Source organism: Heterodontus francisci, chromosome 40 (genome assembly GCF_036365525.1).
Source record: "Heterodontus francisci isolate sHetFra1 chromosome 40, sHetFra1.hap1, whole genome shotgun sequence".
Classification (NCBI taxonomy): Eukaryota; Metazoa; Chordata; class Chondrichthyes; order Heterodontiformes; family Heterodontidae; genus Heterodontus; species Heterodontus francisci.
Genome location: NC_090410.1, coordinates 5,224,346 through 5,244,273, shown reverse-complemented (window position 1 = coordinate 5,244,273; position 19,928 = coordinate 5,224,346). Strand labels below are relative to the sequence as shown.

General features: G+C 43.1%; 1 protein-coding gene and 1 non-coding gene across 2 annotated transcripts; one reads left to right on the top strand and one right to left on the bottom strand.

Annotated features, from left to right (window-relative positions):
* Nucleotides 1-1,760: 1,760 nt before the first annotated feature.
* On the bottom strand, nucleotides 1,761-1,887 carry LOC137353243 (U6atac minor spliceosomal RNA). Its single transcript, XR_010969822.1, has one exon. It is a non-coding gene; the product is annotated as a U6atac minor spliceosomal RNA (small nuclear RNA).
* A 513-nt stretch (nucleotides 1,888-2,400) lies between these two features.
* On the top strand, nucleotides 2,401-17,985 carry eif3k (eukaryotic translation initiation factor 3, subunit K). Its single transcript, XM_068018867.1, has 8 exons — nucleotides 2,401-2,594; nucleotides 3,452-3,550; nucleotides 4,801-4,921; nucleotides 6,848-6,922; nucleotides 7,846-7,912; nucleotides 9,853-9,930; nucleotides 17,122-17,247; nucleotides 17,864-17,985. Exons 1-8 carry the CDS (start codon nucleotides 2,536-2,538, stop codon nucleotides 17,893-17,895), a joined length of 657 nt encoding a protein of 218 aa, XP_067874968.1. The 5' UTR covers nucleotides 2,401-2,535; the 3' UTR covers nucleotides 17,896-17,985.
* The last annotated feature ends 1,943 nt before the right edge of the window (nucleotides 17,986-19,928 follow it).

The window sequence follows — 19,928 nt, the reverse complement described above, 5'->3', positions numbered from 1 at the left end:
GAAGGTGCAATGTAAATGCAAGTTGTTGTTGTAAATACAAAATAATTAATTAACTGTAACAGACAATGTCTATGTAATCATTGATTTCTGACTATAATAAACTATAAAAATTGACTAATTGATTACTAACTGTAACAGATTAAAAATTTATTAATTCTTAACTATAAGACTGTAAATATGGAATAATTCATTAACTGTAACAGACTAAATCTGGAATAATTGATTATCTGACTAATAAACTGTAAATATGGACTAATTCATTATGGAACTGTAACAGATTAAAAATTGGATAATTCATTAACTACAAGACTGTAAATATGGAATAATTCACTATCTAACTGTAACAGAATGTATATATGAAGCCTGAAACCATAGCATGACAATTGACATAACAAAATTAAATGAAATATATTGATACGACAATTTATAACGGTAAATGACAGAAAAGTGACCAAAATCTATAGCAATGGGAAATAAGGTTTGTAGATTTCTTTGCTACTTAAGATAACAACATGTAATGGATACTATGGAATAGATAGAGAGGTTCATTGATATTGGGTCATTATTTTGATACAGTGATTATCAGGGAGCATGCAAACTGTTGGGACACTCTAAGCTGGAAATGGACGGAGAGCTCTGCAGTGAATGTTAATGATTGTCAATTATTGCAAGTTAAATTGCTGATCACTCAATTGTTATTTTCATTCTGACAAGAAGGTTTCCTTATTTCTCCCAGGTTTTTGTCCTTCAGATAGTGTGACCTGTTGGGTTATAATACCAGCCTCCTGCCGCTTGGCCCAAGTTATCGTCCTTCATTTGTGAGCTAAGACACTCGAGTGCTTCATGCTTCTTTGAATCGCATTTGACTTCAATTCTGTCCTCGTTCAAAATCCACAGATCTTCCAGCTGCTGTCATTGGGGATCAAAAGCAGGAACCCTGGCTGATGTAAACTTCACTAACACAGACCATTGAACCAAACAGGTTGAGATCAGGGATTGAACTTCAGGTGAAAACATGAAAATGCTGAAAACACTCAGCAAGCCAGGCAGCATCTATGGAGAAAGAAACAGAGTTAACGTTTTGGTGTCAATGACCTTTCATTAATGTACAGAGCTAGGGAAAAGGACCGGGTGTAGGAAAAGAACAAAGGGAAGATCTGTGATAGGGTGGAGGGCAGGAGTGATTAAACGACAAAAGTTATGATGAAAAGCAGAAGGGAGTGGTAATGGATGAAAAGATAGAATGCTAAAAAAAAAAGGCTTATTATTGCATCCTCACTATGGGCACCATCTTGATGTTTTCTGATGCTGGGCATGGAAACATGATGTTCTGTTGCTGAGGCTACAGTTTAGCTACGACCATGTTTTGGACATGGAAACAACCCACTAGTCCAACTGGCAATGTTGTTCTGAAATGAGAAATGTATATTGGTGGGGTTGTGGTGGGGGGGGGGGGGGGGGAATGGGGGAGGAATGGATGGTGTAAAAATTAAAAGATTGATTAAAAAAAAACTTACTTAGCATATCAATCAAGACTATCACTGTGGGGGCATCACCAGACTGGGTGCTGAGTTACCATTGCTGAACTGTGTTGTTGTGGAGTAACAGGAGACTGAGGTGAATGGGAGTGAAAAGTTTGAAGGAGGTTTATCCCAGACTAGTTTCACGGATCTCTTCCATATCGGTAATAGGTTTAATACCAATCCCATAGATGCATGAGCAGAGAAAAACCACAGGGAAAAAAGGGATCACGCCCTGAAAGAAAAACATGGTTAGATGCCACTAAGTAGATGGCAATGCCTTAACCATTTGTGTGTTGTAAGGCCACTAGGACCTCTTCCATCCTTATCAAGGGGAGTGCTAACCTTCTCTCCTTTCATACAACACATTAGCAAGGCATGTAACTAACGGTATTTAAATTCCGAAATACTGATAGCTATTACTATGATAGTGATCTATGTAAGATTTATGTATGTATATATTTGAGTTCTGAATTGTAACGCAATTCAACCACAGAGTACAAAATACCAAAACTTATCGAAAGGACCATAAACTCTGTCTTTTTGATCAGTTTAAGTTTGCATTTATGCAGCAGATGTCTAATTATGTTAATATATGCATGGTCTCAGCCAATTACTTTTCACTTTATATTTTAGCTTCAAAGTTTGCACAAAACAAAACCAAGATCAGTCCGGCGATTGCGAAGCTCAGTACAAAAAGAAAAATGTGACAGGAAGTGATTGGAGATCATCACAGCTTCAATGGTTGGCTGTTACGCGTCCTCCAACTGTTCAGCGGATTGCGCATGCCCAACAAGAGACACCATTCTCATGCATAGGAACACAATGAGCAGGAAAGCGCACGCGCTGATACCGGCGATCCGGCCGGGGTTGCGCATGCTCGCTAACTGCTTTTCCCTTTGACCTCCAGTGTGCCCGAGCCGCGTGTGTTGAGGCCTTCTCAGTTTTTTTCAGGTCCGAAGACTCCGTTACCGAGAAAGCGCCGACAGTGAAGCGGGAGGGTCCGAGTGCAGCCATGAGCGCCATCGAACAGATGAGAGCGAATGTGGGGAAGCTGCTGAAAGGCATCGACCGGTGAGGGGGGCCCGGGGAGTAACAGCCCTGGCAACCGGGGCCCGGGGAGTAACAGCCCTGGCAACCGGGGCCCGGGGAGTAACAGCCCTGGCAACCGGGGCCCGGGGAGTAACAGCCCTGGCAACCGGGGCCCGGGGAGTAACAGCCCTGGCAACCGGGGCCCGGGGAGTAACAGCCCTGGCAACCGGGGCCCGGGGAGTAACAGCCCTGGACCATAGCAACAGGGGCCGACAAGGGCAGTAGTGTCTGGGGCACCAGTAATTGGAGAATTGATGATTGAAGTGTTGTGCTTTCAAACCCACTATGGGTTGACACTTCAGTGCAGTACTAAGGGATTGCTGCAGATGGGACATTAAACAGAGGCCGAGTCTGCCTGTTTAGGAGCGTGTGAAAGATCTCACGGCACTATTGAAAGAAAAGAGGGGAGTTCTCCTCGGTATCCTGGCAAATCCCTCAATCAACATCACTACAGACAGATTATCTGCTCATTTTCTCATTGCTGTTTTTGGGTGTCGCTGGCAAGACGGGTATTTATTGCTCATCCCTAGATCCTGAGAAGGTGGGGATGAGTCGTATTGATAGAACTGAGGATATTGAAGGGTCTACCATGGTTTGGACTGTTTAAGAACAGCAGGTTTCCTTCCCTGAAGGAACCAGTTGGGTTTTTATGACAATCCAACAGCTGCATACCTCACTTTTACTGAATCCCGATTTTTATGTCCAGATTATTTAAAGTGAATTCAAATTCTCAAACTGCCACAGTGGGATTTAAGGCCCGTTCTCTGGATTATTAATGCAGGCCTCTGGATCATCATTCGAGTATGATAGCTCCAATTCTGTGTCCTCTTCTCCCACAGGTATAACCCTGAGAATCTTTCCACGTTGGAACGGTACGTGGAGACACAGGCCAGGGAGAATGCGTATGATCTGGAAGCCAATCTGGCTGTTCTTAAACTGTACGTATTTAATTTAACTTTGAGAAGTCTGAATATCTTGTTCTTTTTCCAGTTTTCTCCTATCCTGTATTGCTCCATCATTGGAGTGCAGTTCCCAGTTCCAGGGCTCTAGTCACACTCCAGTACCTCACATTATTCATGTATGAATTTATTCTAGCAAGGTATTCAGTTATGGGGACCAAGCCCAACACTGGCTGATTATCTTCTGCCTAACCCATGGTTGCAGGGATGAATTGTAGCTCTCCTGCCTGAAACTAGCTGACTGTACAAACACCTGAGATAGAAGCTGGGGTCTTCCTGGCCTGGTGTGACAGTTCTATTCTCGGTAGTGCTTGGCAGATAAACCATCAGGAGCTGTCTTTATTGGTGCAATTTTTAAAAATCCACTTTTTGTGCAGAGGTCACTTTTCCTTCTCAACTCACCCCATGAGGCCCCATATTAACACTTCGGTTCATAAGTCTTCAGGCTTGTCTCTGTTCCTCGTTATTTTATATTTTGGGATTTTACAGTTACACGCATCTTGTGAATGTGCTCACTGTGTCAAATATTCTCCTCATCTCCCCTCTGATGCTTTTGCCAATTACCTTTAAATCTGTGTCCTCTGGTTACTGACCCTCCTTCCAGTCGAAGCAGTGGTTAGCACCGCAGCCTCACAGCTCCAGCGACCCGGGTTCGGTTCTGGGTACTGCCTGTGCGGAGTTTGCAAGTTCTCCCTGTGACCGCGTGGGTTTTCGCCGGGTGCTCCGGTTTCCTCCCACAGCCAAAGACTTGCAGGTTGATAGGTAAATTGGCCATTATAAATTGCCCCGAGTGTAGGTAGGTGGTAGGGGAATATAGGGAAGGTGGGGATGTGGTAGGAATATGGGATTAGTGTAGGATTAGTATACATAGGTGGTTGATGGCCGGCACAGACTCGGTGGGCCGAAGGGCCTGTTTCAGTGCTGTATCTCTAAATAAATAAGCAGTTTCTCCTTATTTACTCTATCAAAGCCCTTCACCTCCCTGATCACATACCCACTCTGAGGTTGCAATTTTTAGACAGCTCATCTCCTGCTACTAGCTGTTTAGGTTGCAGCGTTGGCCAAGAGCTAAGAGCAATCTGGATGCTCTGCTTCTCAATCAATGATGAGTCATGATGCAGGGAGACAAACTAAAAGGAAATGAGAAGAAATGGAGTTCCCTCAAATTTAAAACACAGTTTGCAAAAATAGCTGTCGCAATGATCCATTCCACCTCTCTTTCCTTGTAGGTATCAGTTCAATCCTGCCTTCTTCCAGACCACCGTAACCGCACAGATCTTGCTGAAAGCATTGACAAACCTGCCACATACAGACTTCACACTCTGCAAATGTATGATCGACCAGACACACGTATCCTTACTGGAGAGGCTACTGCTGCTTCAGCATGAGGTTGCCAGTATCTGATTTTCATCAACAAAGTTATACAACTAATATATTTGGTGCACTCAGGTTTTCATCTCCCAGCTGAGGGAATGGCCAGATCTTTCATGGATTATTTCCCTGTCACTTCAAAAATGTAGCACTCCTCCAGGCTTCCCTTTGACTTTTAAGACGCAAGTTTGCTGCCACCATACTGCTGCTATCTCTTGATTTTGCTCATCTTCACCCTTAACTGTGGCTCAGTTGGTAGCACTCTCACCTCTTGAGTCAGAATTTTGTGGATTCAAGCCTCGTTCTTGAAGGTTTTTAAAAAAAAATTCTAGGCTGATGCTCCAGTGCAGTACTGGAGGAGTGCTGCACTGTCAGAAATGCTGTGTTTTGACGTTAAACCAAGGTCCCGTCTGCCCTGTCAAATGAACATGAAAGATCCCATGATGCTATTTCAAAGAAGAGCAGGGATGTTTCCCCAGTGTTCTAGTCAATATTTTTCCTTCAATCAACATACAGATTATCTAGTCATTATCACATTGCTGTTTGTGGGAGCTTGTTGTGCACAAGCATCTGCCATATTTCTTACATTACAACAGAAACTACACTTTAAAAAAGTACTTTACTGGCTGTAAAGCCTTTTTGGATGTCCTGAGTTTGTGAAAGCTGCTATATAAATGCAGGGCTTTTTTTTTAAGCCCATAATGCATGTGCTACTGTTCTCAAATGAGGAGTAGGATTTGAAGTGGGGGGGATGGTAATGAGACTGTGATCACACTGAGCATGAATACACCAAGTTAGTTGAGTAGAATAACAGCCATAAGAGAAAACTGAGACGCATGAAATCTGCTTCCCACCTTCAAGGCTTTGTCTTTCGTAATAAAAGAAAATCGCTTCCTCTTGAAATCTCTTAACTTCCACTGGATTATGGTTTGACAGCCCTCATGATAGTAGCCGCTCTTTAATTGTGGGGGTGGGGGGGTGGGGAGCGTACATGGGCGTGAGTGTTCCCAACTGTTCCACTGTTGGAGCATCACATTTCGATCCTGATCCTGCTGTCACCTCTCGTCCATAGATGCAGCGATTGCTTGGTCGGATCCCAGTGCAGACCCCCTGATTGATTTTTGTTCTTTATCCCAGGTTTGAAGATACCAATCATAGAGTCTCTGATGCTGTCTGGTTTTAAGTCACTTTACATGGAACCTGGTGTCTGTACAGTTTCGTACATCAGATACTGTATTTACCCACTTATGAGAAGTTGCATTGATTCCGATTCTTATACTGCTTAGAGTTACTGAAGCCCTGTGTGACCTTCATACCACCCTTCCTCACTGCTCTTTTCATTCTGCCCCATGCTGTCACCGATGGTATGTTATGTTTTGAGATAAAGTCTCCACTGTTTATATAGTGGGCATATTGGTGTTAATGCAATTTACTCGCTGTAAGAGGTGAGTGATAAAGTCCATCTTCTCCTGTGACCCTTGTGGTCTCTACTGATCACAAAAATACTGAGTGGTGTTGGATGCAGCTCCCACTTGGTTTCTGTACTGACCTAGAGAAGGCAGTCTGCCAGCAAGGTGTGTGTCCTAGGAGAGACACGGCAGCTCTGACGCTTCCTGGGGTCCTCTGAACATCGTGTGTTAAACATTGAATGGGGTTAATATGTGAAGAATTGCCTGATAAAGTCAGCGCAATTAATGTCGTATAAGCAGTTCCTGTGCAACTGACTCTTGTGGTACTGTCAAATGGTTAGCTCCATTTGTCTGATGTAGGGGGCTGCCTACAGTAAGCTTGAACAGTGTAAGTGGTTGGGATTGTGTGTTTTAATAGTAATCTTCACTTCTTAAGCATGGCACAGAGCTCTGCTGAAAATATTGAAACTAATCTTCTTTAATGGAGCGGATACAGCAGGAGGAGCGGCCGATCCAACAGATCCTGAATCTAGGTGACCTGCTGGAGACCTGCCACTTCCAGGATTTCTGGGTGAGTAAAGTGCCTCAGGCTATGTTGTCATGTTGGAGGCTCCCAAATAAATGTATCTTATTGAGTACAAGACACCAGAATTCCTTGGATCTGTGTGAGTTAACATGCAACGTTGATGTTGCATTCTGTTCAACTTGGTCTCCTGCATGGGTACAATGCTGCAGCATTGCAATGCTTCAGTGCACTGCTCCCTGGAATGACAGCAAGGGGCTTTGCAACTGCAGATTCCTCTACATGCTAATCTTCTGATGCCATCCTTACATGCTGTGAGAAGGCTGAATGATTTCTTGCAGATGGAAGGAAGATTATAGAGCAGTCACCTTGTGCCATTATCAAGTTGTCTAGTGACTGACTATAAAGTGCTAGTGGTAGATGACAAGGGAACAGGGTGGTGTGACACATCAACACTCCCCCTGACAGATTACAATTGGCTGGAATGAGAATAGAAAGCGTTAACATTTCAGGTCTGTGACCCTTCATCAGTTCTTGAAACGTTAACTCTGTTTCTCTCTACACAGATGCTGCCAGACCTGCTGAGTATTTCCAGCACTTTCTGTTCGCATTTCAGATTCCAGCATCTGCAGTATTTTGCTTTTATTATAATTGGCTGACTTTGTTTGTCCCTTTACCATATTTCTGCTAAAGTCCTTGTCTATCAGTTAGCCTGGGTTTTTATGTGGCTTTCATTGTGCTTTGAGAGGAGGGAAGGAGATGTTCAGTGTATATCATACAATATAATTTCTATATCAAACCCTCCTCCCCTAGTGAAACACATACTACCTGACTGATTGTAACAGTGGGTTTCTGGAGATTAAGCAGCCAATAAAAAGTGGTGGCAGGATAGTTCACTGCACTCTGCTGTGAAACACAAGTTACAGTCTTGGTTGTGCAGCTATTTCATTTCAATGTACTTCCCTGTCCAGCGCAACTTGGAAGAAAACTCTGAGCTGATTGATGGAATAACAAGCTTTGAAGATTCAGTGCGAAAATGTAAGTACAGGTCATGATCAGAAAGCTGCTTCGATTTTCCTGTGATTGGGGAAGGGAACCGTGCAATAGTGAAATATATCTGGCAGGTAGTGACAGAGTGTGGGTTTAAAACTAGTAGATCTCCTGTGGCATTGCTCAATGTGCCAGGAGGGGGCAACATCGCCACCTAGTGGGAGTAGCAACTAGTTGCATTTCTATAGCACCTTTAACAGTAAAATGTCTCAAGGTGATTCACAGCACCTGCAATTATAGTCACGGGGACCTGTTTATGAGGGGAGTTCCCCATTATAACTGATAATGCAGTCATTTTCCAGGTTATATGTTAAATTTAAAAAGCATTACCAACAGGAAATAAAGTTTGTGGAGAGGAAATGCACAATTGCACAAGATTTTAATGTATAGATGTAATATAGATATTCTTTGGAGAATAATTCCCTACTAAAGGGCATCTTTATAAAGTCTTCATTGAAAAGGTGCAATCTGTTGCCATCTGTCAGAAAAAAGGAAGACTTGCATTTCTTTTGTGCTTTTCACAATCTCAGGACATCCTAAAGTGCTTTGCAGCTGCTGAAGTATTTTTGAAGTATAGTCACTGTTCCAATGTAGAAAGAATCTTCATGTGTGTATTTTGAGTCCAATGTAGTTTGATGCATTAATAGCATGACTCTCTTTCAGTGGCTTGATCCTCATTCTAAGTGATGTCCCTGGGTTCCTGCTTATTTAACGTGTGGCAAAACATTCATCTGTCACCTTCTCACCCTCCTGCTAGAGGAGTCAGTGCAGAGACAAGGTTCCTGTCATATTCTTTATCTAGATTTGTTTCTTTTGTTACCTCAGGTGGAACTAAATCATAAAGCATACGTCTAGAATACACTGTGGTTGGCCCAGGAATCTGAATAGGTTGAGGGAAATGAACAAGCTATAAATAACCAATCCTCGGATATATTCTGTAAATGTGCAATGAGCTGATTATACAGTATTTGGGACTGAGCAGATTTAGGAATCAGTGAAGCTGTGTTTGCATTTGTAAAACATTGTGCAGTAACAGTGGTTATCGTACTGGATTAGCAAAACAGAAGCTATGAGTTCAAATGCCAATAATTAATTAAATCTAGTAATTTATGTACTGATAGCGGGAGGGTACAATATGACCATATAATCTGCCAGATTAAGAACATGAGAAATCGGAGTAGGCCATTCGGTCCTTTGAGCCTGCTCCACCATTCTGATCATCTACCTCAACTCCGCCTTCCTGCACTGTCTCCATATCCCTTGAAAAGTTTGCTATCAATACCCAACTAATTCACATTCATGAAAGTGAAACCTGCCACCCACATCGGCTCCTGGTTTACAGGTGACTCCTGTCCCACTCTATGTGATTGACTCAATGCCATCTGAAGGGGCCTAGCAAGCAACCCAATTCTAAAAACAATCACTCGGTGGTTCAGATCATTGGCCCACCACCACCTTCTGAGCAACTAGAGATAGGCAAGAATCACCCACATCCTGAGATTGGGTTGTTGAGGGTGGGGTGTTGGTGATGGGGGAGTAATCCCCCTTTCACCTGCATTTTTTTTTTTTACTCCTCTCCCCTGGGATATTGGTCTTGCGTGGCTGTACTCAAGACACTAAAATGGAAGGACTGTAGCCCAGTGCAAGCTTCCTACCTGAAGATCAGGTATCTTGGCTGTGTGGGGACTTGTTGGTGCCATTTGTGGGGATCTTAAAAAGAAAGTTGCAGCTTTGAGTGGGAGAATTAGATGCTGTTTGTTGTAATGCTGCATATGATGGGTTTTGCATAAAACAGATATTTTTGTTTGGTGGGAATTTCCAGCAGGACCTTTAGTTACTTTCTGTATAGACAAGACCAGGTGTCTGACGTAGAATCAGCTGCGTGTATGGGATTTTCAAACTATTCTATCTGTGAATTCTTCCCACAGTTATCTGTCACGTCGTTGGAATCACTTATCAAACGATTGAGAAATGGCTGCTGGCTGAAATGTTGGGAGATCTGACAGGTAAGGGTTAATGCCGACGGTGAGGTGGAACCGCCCTGGACTGGTCCGTGGGGCTGGTTTGCACTGAGGGGCAATTATAAAACTAAATTTAATTTTAAAATGTAAACGTAACATATTGTGAATGCAGTCAGAAACATGCTTCATCTTCACTGCTCACTTAGTGTTCAAATCAAAATGCCCGTGGCCTTTCCCCACGTTTCTTAATGCAGTACAAAAATTATGAACTGCCGCTTGAATCAGTTGGTAAAGGTAGCACGGAACTAAGGCATATAAATTAGAATGGCCCTGGTTTGGTTCCATCTTTCCTCGATTGGATTTCACTGTACCCTGGAGTGGGCTGGACCACTTGAACCCCCTCTTGTTAAACCACTGCTCCCCTATTTTCCTTTAAAAATCTTCTCCAAACTCACCTTTTCACCCTAACCTTCAGTCACCTCTCCTAACTGTCTCCCATGATTTACAGCTGATCCTTTTGTCATTTCTGTGCAGAGCTGCTTTGTTGATTTCCGCGCAATGTTATTTGTTGTCGATTGAATGTCCAGCCCACACTTGCATGTGAAGAGTGACAGCTTGGGTGAGCCGCTGGAAAGTAACTGGATTTGTACTCCAGGGATGGCTGTGGGGATACTTCAGGATGAATTAGCATCTTCAGGAGGAAAGAAAGAGAAAGAAAACAGTTGATTTTCCAGCTGAAATAGGAGGCAATTAAACTCTTCACTCTTGAGACCAAATTTTGAAACCTGATCTCAGTTAAAATTTGTGTTTGGGTTCCCCTTTAAAAAGCCATGGTACAGTAAGTTCCTGTTGATCCATTGAGGATATCCTATTGCAACATGTAGAACCGTCCATGCCAATAATTTGGGCATTTATGCATGCATAAATAAACCATCAACTTGCAGTTAAATGTGATGTTACTCTTTCCTGTCCTCATCTTTACCACATGGTAAACTGCTCAAGCTCCACACTCAAAACAAAAAGTGAATTCAGACCGACTTGCAGAAACTTGTCGAGTGTGTAACACCATTTTCTCTAAACCTCTGTGCTTCACCAAACAGACTCCCTGTAAAAATGTTGCTGAAAATGCAAGATATCAAACTGCTAGTACTCTAAGTAAGACTGAGACAGTTTAATGTACCAGTCTGTTTGTAACGGATAGACTGCTTTTTCAGTCCTTGAGTCCACTGATTGTCAGCTTATAGTATCACAGGGTATGGTAGCATGGTGGTTATGATGCTGGACTGACAATCCAGAGTTTAGGAACATCGGAGCAGGAGTAGGCCCTTCAGCCCCTCGAGGCTGCTCCGCCATTCTAGATCATGGCTGATCGTCTGCCTCAATGGCATATTCCTGTACTATCCCCATATCCCTTGATGTCATTAGCAACCGGAAATCTATCGATCTCTGTTTTGAACTTACACAGTGACTGAGCTTCCACCACCCTCTAGGGCAGAGAATTCCAAAGATTCACCACCCTCTGAGTGAAGAAGTTCCTCCTCATCTCAATCCTAAATGGTTTGCCCTTTATTCTGAGATTGTGTCCCCTGGTTCTAGACCCCACAGCCAGTGGAAACATCCTTTCTGCATCTACCTTGTCTATCCCTTTAAGAATTTTGTAAGTTTCTATGAGATCGCCTCTCAGTCTTCTGAACTCCAGAGAACACAGGTCCAGTCTCCTCAATCTCTCCTCATAGGACAGTCCTTCCATCCCAGGAATCAGTCTGGTGAACCTCAACTGCACTTCCTCTATGACAAGTATATCCTTCCTCAGGCAAGGCAACCAGAAGTGCACACAATATTCCAGGTGCAGCCTCACCAATGCTCTGTACAATTGAAGCAAGACTTCTTTGTTTCTGTACTCAAATCCTCTTGCGATAAAGGCTGACATGCTGTTTGCCTTCCGAATTGCTTGCTGCACCTGCATGCTAGTTTTTAGTGACTTATGAACAAGGACTCCCATGTCCCTTTGGACATCAACACTTTCCAATCGTTCACCATTTAAGAAATACTCTGCACCTCCGTTCCCCCTACCAAAGTGGATAACCTCACACTTATCCACATTATATTCCATCTGCCATGTTCTTGCCTACTCACTCAGCCTGTCCAAATTCCCATGAAGCCTCTTTGCATCCTCCTCAGAAGTCGCGTTCCCACCAAGTTTTGTGTCATCCACAAACTTGGAAATACTACAATTCGTCCCCATATCCAAATCATTGACATAGATTGTGAACAGCTGGCGACAAGCACTGATCCTTGCGGTACCTCACTGGTCACAGCCTGCTAACCTGAGAATGACCCATTTATTCCTACCTTCTGTTTTCTGCCTGTTACCCAATCCTCAATCCATGATGGTATATTACCCCCAATTCCATGCGCTTTAATTTTGCTTAGTAATGCGGGACTTTATCAAAAGCCTTCTAAAAGTCCAAATACACCACACATCCACTGGTTCCCCCTTATCCACTCTGCTAGTAACATCCTCAAAAAACTCCAACAAGTTTGTCAAACATGATTTCCCCTTCATAAATCCATGTTGACTCTGCCCAATCAGACCATTATTTTCTAAGTGTTCAGTAATCACATTCTTTATAATAGATTCTAGTATTTTCCCTACTACCAACATCAGCCGAACAGGTCTGTAGTTCCCTATTTTCTCTCTCCCTCCTTTCTTAAACAGTGGGGTTACGTTTGCAAATTTCCAATCCATTGCAGAATTTATAGAGTCATAGAGTTATACAGCACAGAAACAGGCCATTTGGCCCATTGTGTCTGTGCCAGCCATCAAGCACCTAACTAGTCTAATCCCATTTCCCAGCACTTGGCCCAGAGCCTTGTATGCTATGGCATTTCAAGTGCTCATCTAAATACTTCTTAAATGTTGTGAGGGTTCCTGCCTCTACCACCTCTTCAGGCAGTGTGTTCCAGATTCCAACCACCCTCTGAAAAAACTTTTCCTAAAATCCCCTCTAAACCACCTGCCCCTTACCATAAATCTATGCCCCCTGGTTATTGACCCCTCCGCTAAGGGAAAAAGTTTCTTCCTATCTAACCTATCATTACCCCTCATAATTTTGTATGCCTCAATCATGTCCCCCCTCAGCCTTTTCTGCTCTAAGGAAAACAACCCTAGCCTTTTCAGTCTCTCTTCATAGCTGAAATGCTCCAGCCCAGGCAACATCCTGGTGAATCTCCTCTGCATCCTCTCCAGGGCAATCACATCCATCCTATAATGTGGTGACCAGAACTGTACACAGTACTCCAGCTGTGGCCTAACTAGCATTTTATACAGCTCCATCAAAACCTCCCTGCTCTTATATTCTGTGCCTCAGCTAATAAAGGCAAGTATCCCATATGCCTTCCTAACCACCTTATCCTACCTGTGTTGCTGCCTTCAGTGATCTATGGACAAGACACCAAGGTCCTTCTGACCCTCTGTACTTCCTAGGGTCCTACCATCCATTGTATATTCCCTTGCCTTGTTAGTCCTTCCAAAATGCATCACCTCACACTTCTCAGGATTAAATTCCATTTGCCACTGCTCCACCCATCTTACCAGCCCATCTATATCGTCCTGTAATCTAAGGCTTTCCTCCTCACTATTTACGACACCAATTTTCGTGTCATCTGCGAACTTACTGATCATACCTCCTATATTCACATTAAAATCATTAATGTACACTACAAACAACAAGGGTCCCAGCACCAATCCCTGCGGTACACCACTGGTCACAGGCTTCCACTGGCAAAAACAACCCTCGACCATCACCCTCTGCCTCCTGCCATTAGCCAATTTTGGATCCAATTTGTCAAATTGCCCTGGATCCCATGGGCGCTTACCTTCTTAACCACTCTCCCATACGGGACCTTATCAAAAGTCTTACCGAAGTCCATGTAGACTACATCAACTGCTTTACCCTCATCGACACATCTAGTCACTGCCTCGAAAAATTCAATCAAGTTAGTTAGACATGATCTCCCCTTGACAAAGTCATGCTGACTATCCCTGATTAATCCCTGCCTCTCCAAGTGGAGATTAATCCTGTCCCTCAGAATTTTTTCCAATAGTTTCCCTACCACTGATGTTAGACTCACCGGCCTGTAATTACCTGGTTTATCCCTGCTACCCTTCTTGAATAATGGTACCACATTCGCTGTCCTCCAATCCTCTGGTACCTCTCCTGTGGCCAGACAGGATTTGAAAATTTGTGTCAGAGCCCCTGCAATCTCCTCCCTTGCCTCACATAACAGCCTGGGATACATCTCATCTGGGCCTGGGGATTTATCCACTTTTCTTCTTTGGCCTCCTTGTCTCGAGAGACAATGGGTAAGCGCCTAGAGGTGGTCAGTGGTTTGTGGAGCAGCGCCTGGAGTGGCTATAAAGGCCAATTCTAGAGTGACAGACTCTTCCACAGGTGCTGCAGATAAAATTGGTTGTTGGAGCTGTTACACAGTTGGCTCTCTCTCCTTGCACTTCTGTCTTTTTTCCTGCCAACTGCTAAGTCTCTTCAAGTTGCCACTCTTTAGCCCCGCCTTTATGGCTGTCCACCAGCTCTGGCGATCACTGGCAACTGACTCCCACGACTTGTTTTCAATGTTACAGGACTTCATGTTGCATTTGCAGACGTCTTTAAAGCGGAGACTTGGACGGCTGGTGGATCTGATGCCAGTGATGAGTTCGCTGTACAATGCATCCTTGGGGATCCTGCCATCTTCCATGCGGCTCACATGGCCAAGCTATCTCAAGCGTCGCTGGCTCAGTAGGGTGTATATGCTGGGGGTGTTGGCTGCCTCGAGGACTTCTGGTGGCAGCACCGTATCTCCAATGCAGAAGTCCTCAAGGCGGCCAACATCCCCAGCATATCCACTTTTAAGCCCGCTAAAACAGCTAATACTTCCTCCCTTTCAATGCTAATATGTTCAAGTATATCATAATCCCCCTCACTGATCTCTACATCTACATCATTCTTCTCCATAATGAATACAGATGAAAAATAATTTAAAACCTCACCTATGTCCTCCAGCTCTGCACACAGATTGCCACTTTGGTCCCGAATGGGCCCTACCCTTTCCCTAGTTATCCTCTTGCCCTTAATATACTTATAAAACGCTTTAGGATTTTCCTTTATCTTGCCTGCCGGTGTTTTTTCATGTCCCCTCTTTGTTCTCCTAATTACTTTTTGAAGTACCCCCTATACTTTCTATACTCCTCTAGTGCCTCCGCTGTTTTCAGCGCTCTGAATCGGCCATAAGCCTCCTTTTTTTTTCCTGATCCAATCCTCTATATCCCTTGATATCCAGGGTTCCCTGGACTTGATGGTCCTACCCTTCACCTTAACGGGTACATGTTGGCCCTGAACTCTCACTATTTCTTCTTTGAATGACTCCCACTGGTCTGATGTAGACTTTCCTACAAGTAGCTGCTCCCAATCCACTTTGGCCAGATCCCGTTTTATCATATTGAAATCGGCCTTCCCCCAATTCACTACCTTCATTTCTGGTCCATCTTTGTCCTTTTCCATAACTACCTTAAATCTTAGAGTTATGGTCACTATCCCCGAAATGCTTCCCCACTGAGACTTCTACCACTTGTCCGGCTTCATTCCCTAGGATTAGGTCCAGTACTGCCCCTTTCCTTGTAGGACTTTCTACATACTGGCTCAAAAAGCTCTGCTGTATGCATTTTAAGAATTCTGCCCCCTTTAAGCCTTTTGCACTAATTTTACACTAGAATTTTGAAAGATGATCACCAATCCACTATCTCTGCAGCTATCTCTTCCAACACTCTAGGGTGAAGATTATCGGGTCCCAGGCATTTGTCAACTTCCAGTCCCATTAATTTCTCCAAAACCAGTTTTTTACTAATCCTCATTTCTTTCAGTTCCTCATTCTCGCTAGACCCTTGGATCTCAATTATTTCAGGGAGACTTCCTATATCTTCCTCCATGAAGACAAACACAAAGTAATTATTTAGCTTCACTGTCATTTCTCTATTTCCCATTATAAATTCTCCTATCTCTGTCTGTAATGGACCCACATTTGTCTTTTTGCTAAATGTTTTTCCTTTTTACATACCTATAGAAGCTTTTCCAATCCGTATTTATATTTCTTGCTAGTTTGCATTCATATTCTATTCTCTCTTTCTTTATCAATTTCTTGGTCCTCCTTTGCTGGATTTTAAAATTCTCCCAATCCTCCGGCTTACAACCTTTTTTTTTGGTAACTTTATAAGCCTCCCCCTTTGATCTAATACTATCTTTAACTTCCTTTGTTAGGCACGGATGACTCGCTTTTCCTATTGGGTTCTTTTGCATTAAAGGAATGGATGTTTTTTGAAAACCATGCATTAATATTTTAAATACTAGCCATTGCCTATTTACCATCAAACCTTTTAATGTATCTTTCCAATCCAACACAGCCATCTTGCTCCTCATACCTTCATAATTGCCCTTGTTTAGATTTAAGAACCTCGTTTCGATTGAACTACATCTTTGTCAAACTTAATGGAAAATTCTATCCCACTAGGGCAGTATGAGAATTTAAATTCAGTTTTGAAAAGATGTTTTCAGTAAGAGTGACCATAAAGCTGTCAGATTGTCGACAAAACCCTAACTGATTCACTAATGTCCTTTAGGGAAGGAAACCTGCCATCCTTACCCAGTCTGGTCTAAACGTGACTCCAGTCCCACACCAATGGTTGACCCTTAACCACCGTTAGAAGTCATTCAGTAGTATTAAACTTTCTCCGGGTGGCGAGGGGATGCAAAATAACTGCTGAAGCGATGCCACATCCTGAAAATAATTTTTTCTTAAGTATTCCATTATGTGGTGAGGTTGGGATCTTGATGCTGAACACAATATTCTTCACACTCTGCATCGCAATCAGGATTGGAAATGCTTATAGTGCTATTCTGAAACTAGTCAGTAGACACATAGGGGAATGCTCAGAAGTGGATCTCCCTCTTCCCGGTAACAGTATCTGACCTTCATTCAGCCCCGCCATATAAGGTCATGGTGGGATCCAGAGGCGGATCTAGACTGTGAACCCACAACTCATTGGTGGCGCTTTGTCATTCTACACCTGGTCACAATCCCTGAGATTGGATGAATAGACTCTGTCTTCAGGGCTTGTTTTATTTTTGAAAGATAAATGATCTGCTAATGTCTCACTAATGTGTGAAAGCATTTATGTTCCAGATATGCAGTTGCAAGTTTGGATGAGTAAATACGGCTGGACTGAGTCTGAACCAGAAAAAATCTTCATCTGCAACCAAGAAGAAAGTATCAAACCGAAAAACATTGTGGAAAAGATAGATTTTGACAGTGAGTTTTACATATCGACGAGTTCCTCACCCTTGGGATGGCACGGTTAGACTGTGACTGTGTTTCTTGTGTTAATAAGAGATCTGACTCCCTATTCTGGTGGCGGTGACTCACTAGGGTCCTACTGACACCTCCTCCGTCTGCCTGTTGCACAGATGTGAGCACCAGCAGCCTATTGGGTCGTGGGAAGCATCACACAGCTCAAACTGATCATATCCTCAGCTGATAGTCACGTACCCGGGTTCTCACTGAGTTGAGAGATGGGAGTGGTCACTTAATTACAACTGGGAGCAGGAAACAGGACCGATTTCCCCGCTCCAGCCCAGGAACAATGCAACTAGTCAGTTTTTATCTGATAACTGTCCCGTGAGGTGCCTTTGGATGTTTTGTTATGTTAAAGGCACTATACTGGTCTGGCTAAGATCACTAATAATTACTGTGCTGATCAAACAGATTTGTGGAATATTTCTGACAGTCCTGGATGTCATACTGTGGAGTTTTCTTTTTAGAAATGCACAGTTAAATTTGAGTAAAGAACGGCGATATTCTTATAAAGTGTGCATTTTCAAATTCAAATTGAGAATGTGGCGCTGATGTGTTTTTTTTTCATTTCCAGGTGTGGCTAGCATCATGGCATCATCCCAGTGAGCTTCCGCTATTACAAACTCCCAGCCATTATTTTGTTTTCTGACCAAAATGCTCTTCCCATAATTCTTGTCAATAAAATTATTGAAATTACTTGCATTGGATGCTCATATTCATTTGATGAGCAAAGAAGCAATTTGGAGCACAGGAGCAGACACCTTCCTTTCACTTGACTGAAATGGCTGACTTTTTCTCATGTCCTGAAATGTTCTTTGAAGCACTCCTTGTGTATTGTTTGTTTTAGTCACTCCAACATTGACGGCTGTGCCTTCAGCTGCCTAGGCCCTAAGCTCTGGTTTCCCCTCCCTAAGCCCCTCTCTCCTTTTTTGTGAAGTTCCTTAAAACCTACCTCTTTGGCCAAGCTTTTTGTCACCTGTCCTAATATCTCATTACACGGCTCAGTGTCTGATTCTGCTGCTATGAAGCACCTTGGGATGTCTTACTATGTTAAAAGCACTGTATAAATGCAAGTGTTGCTGAAATGCAGTCGTATGAGTCACTGACGTTTACTTGCCCTTTCCTTCTCCCTGTAACACTGCACGTTCTTCTTTTTCAGATAACCATCTAATTCCCTTTTAAATGCCTCGATTGAACCTGCTTCCACCACACTCAGGCAATGCATTCCAAACCTTAACCATATGCTTTTGCTTCTTTTGCCAATTACTTTAAATCTGTGCCTCTTTCACAAGTGGGAATAGTTTCTCCCTATCCACTCTGTCCAGACCCCTCATGATTTTGCATACCTCTATCAAATCTCCTCTCCGCCTTCTCTTCAAGGAAAACAGATCCAATTTCTCCAATCTATCTTTATAACTGAAGTATCATTTATTTTATTTAGAGATACAGCACTGAAACAGGCCGACCAGAACCACCCATTTATACTAACCCTACAGTAATCCCATATTCCCTACCACCTACCTACACTAGGGGCAATTTACAATGGCCAATTTACCTATCACCTGCAAGTCTTTGGCGGTGGGAGGAAACTGGAGCATCCGGCGAAAACCCACGCAGTCACAGGGAGAACTTGCAAACTCCGCACAGGCAGTACCTAGAATTGAACCCGGGTCCCTGGAGCTGTGAGGCTGCGGTGCTAACCACTGCGTCACTGTGCCACCCCATCCCTGGAACTATTCTCGTGAATCTTTTCTGTACTCTGTCCAATGCCTTCACAATTTTCCTGAAGTGCGGTGCCCAGAACTGGACGGAATATGCCAGCTAATGTCTTATATGAGTTCAACATAACTTCCTTATTCTTGTACTCTATACCACTATTAATAAAACCTAGGATACTTTATGCTTTATTAACCACTCTCTCAATCTGTCCTGCCACCTTCAATGACTTAAGCACATATACACGCAGGTCCCTCTGTTCCTGCACCCCCTTTAGAATTGTACTCTATTTGATATTGTCTCTCTATGTGCTACCTACCAAAATGAATCACTTCGCATTTCTCTACATTGAACTTTATCTGCCACTTGTCCACCCATTCCACCAGCTTGTCTATGTCCTTTTGAAGTTCTACATTATCCTCCTCAATGTTCACAATGCTTCCTGGTTCTACAGGATCTTTTACATCCACTTGATAGGGCAGATAGGACCTTTGTTTAATATTTGATAGAAAAGCAGTATCTCCAACAGTGCAGCACTGGAATGTCAGCCTAGATTATAAGCTCAAGTCTCTGGAATGGGGCTTGAACCCATGAGCTTCTGTCTTTGAGGTGAATGTGCTACACATGGAGCCATTCACATAACTAGTTAAAACCATATTCCCAATAATTTGCATCTCTCTCAAGCTGCTACTAAGAACCAGCTTTGTTATTCTGATTTATGAATCATCCATCAATGAGACAATAGTGTGAACACCAGCCCTTTCCAAGCCTCCGTGCATTCAAAATTCAAATAGGAGAAACGAGTAAGAAAGACAAACTCAAACTGAACTCCCTTTGGTTTGTGGAACACAGATTGCAGACCATAGTTTCAACATCACTGAAATAAAGTTATTTCCCCTCATTCCCTTCTGCGTGTTCTGATT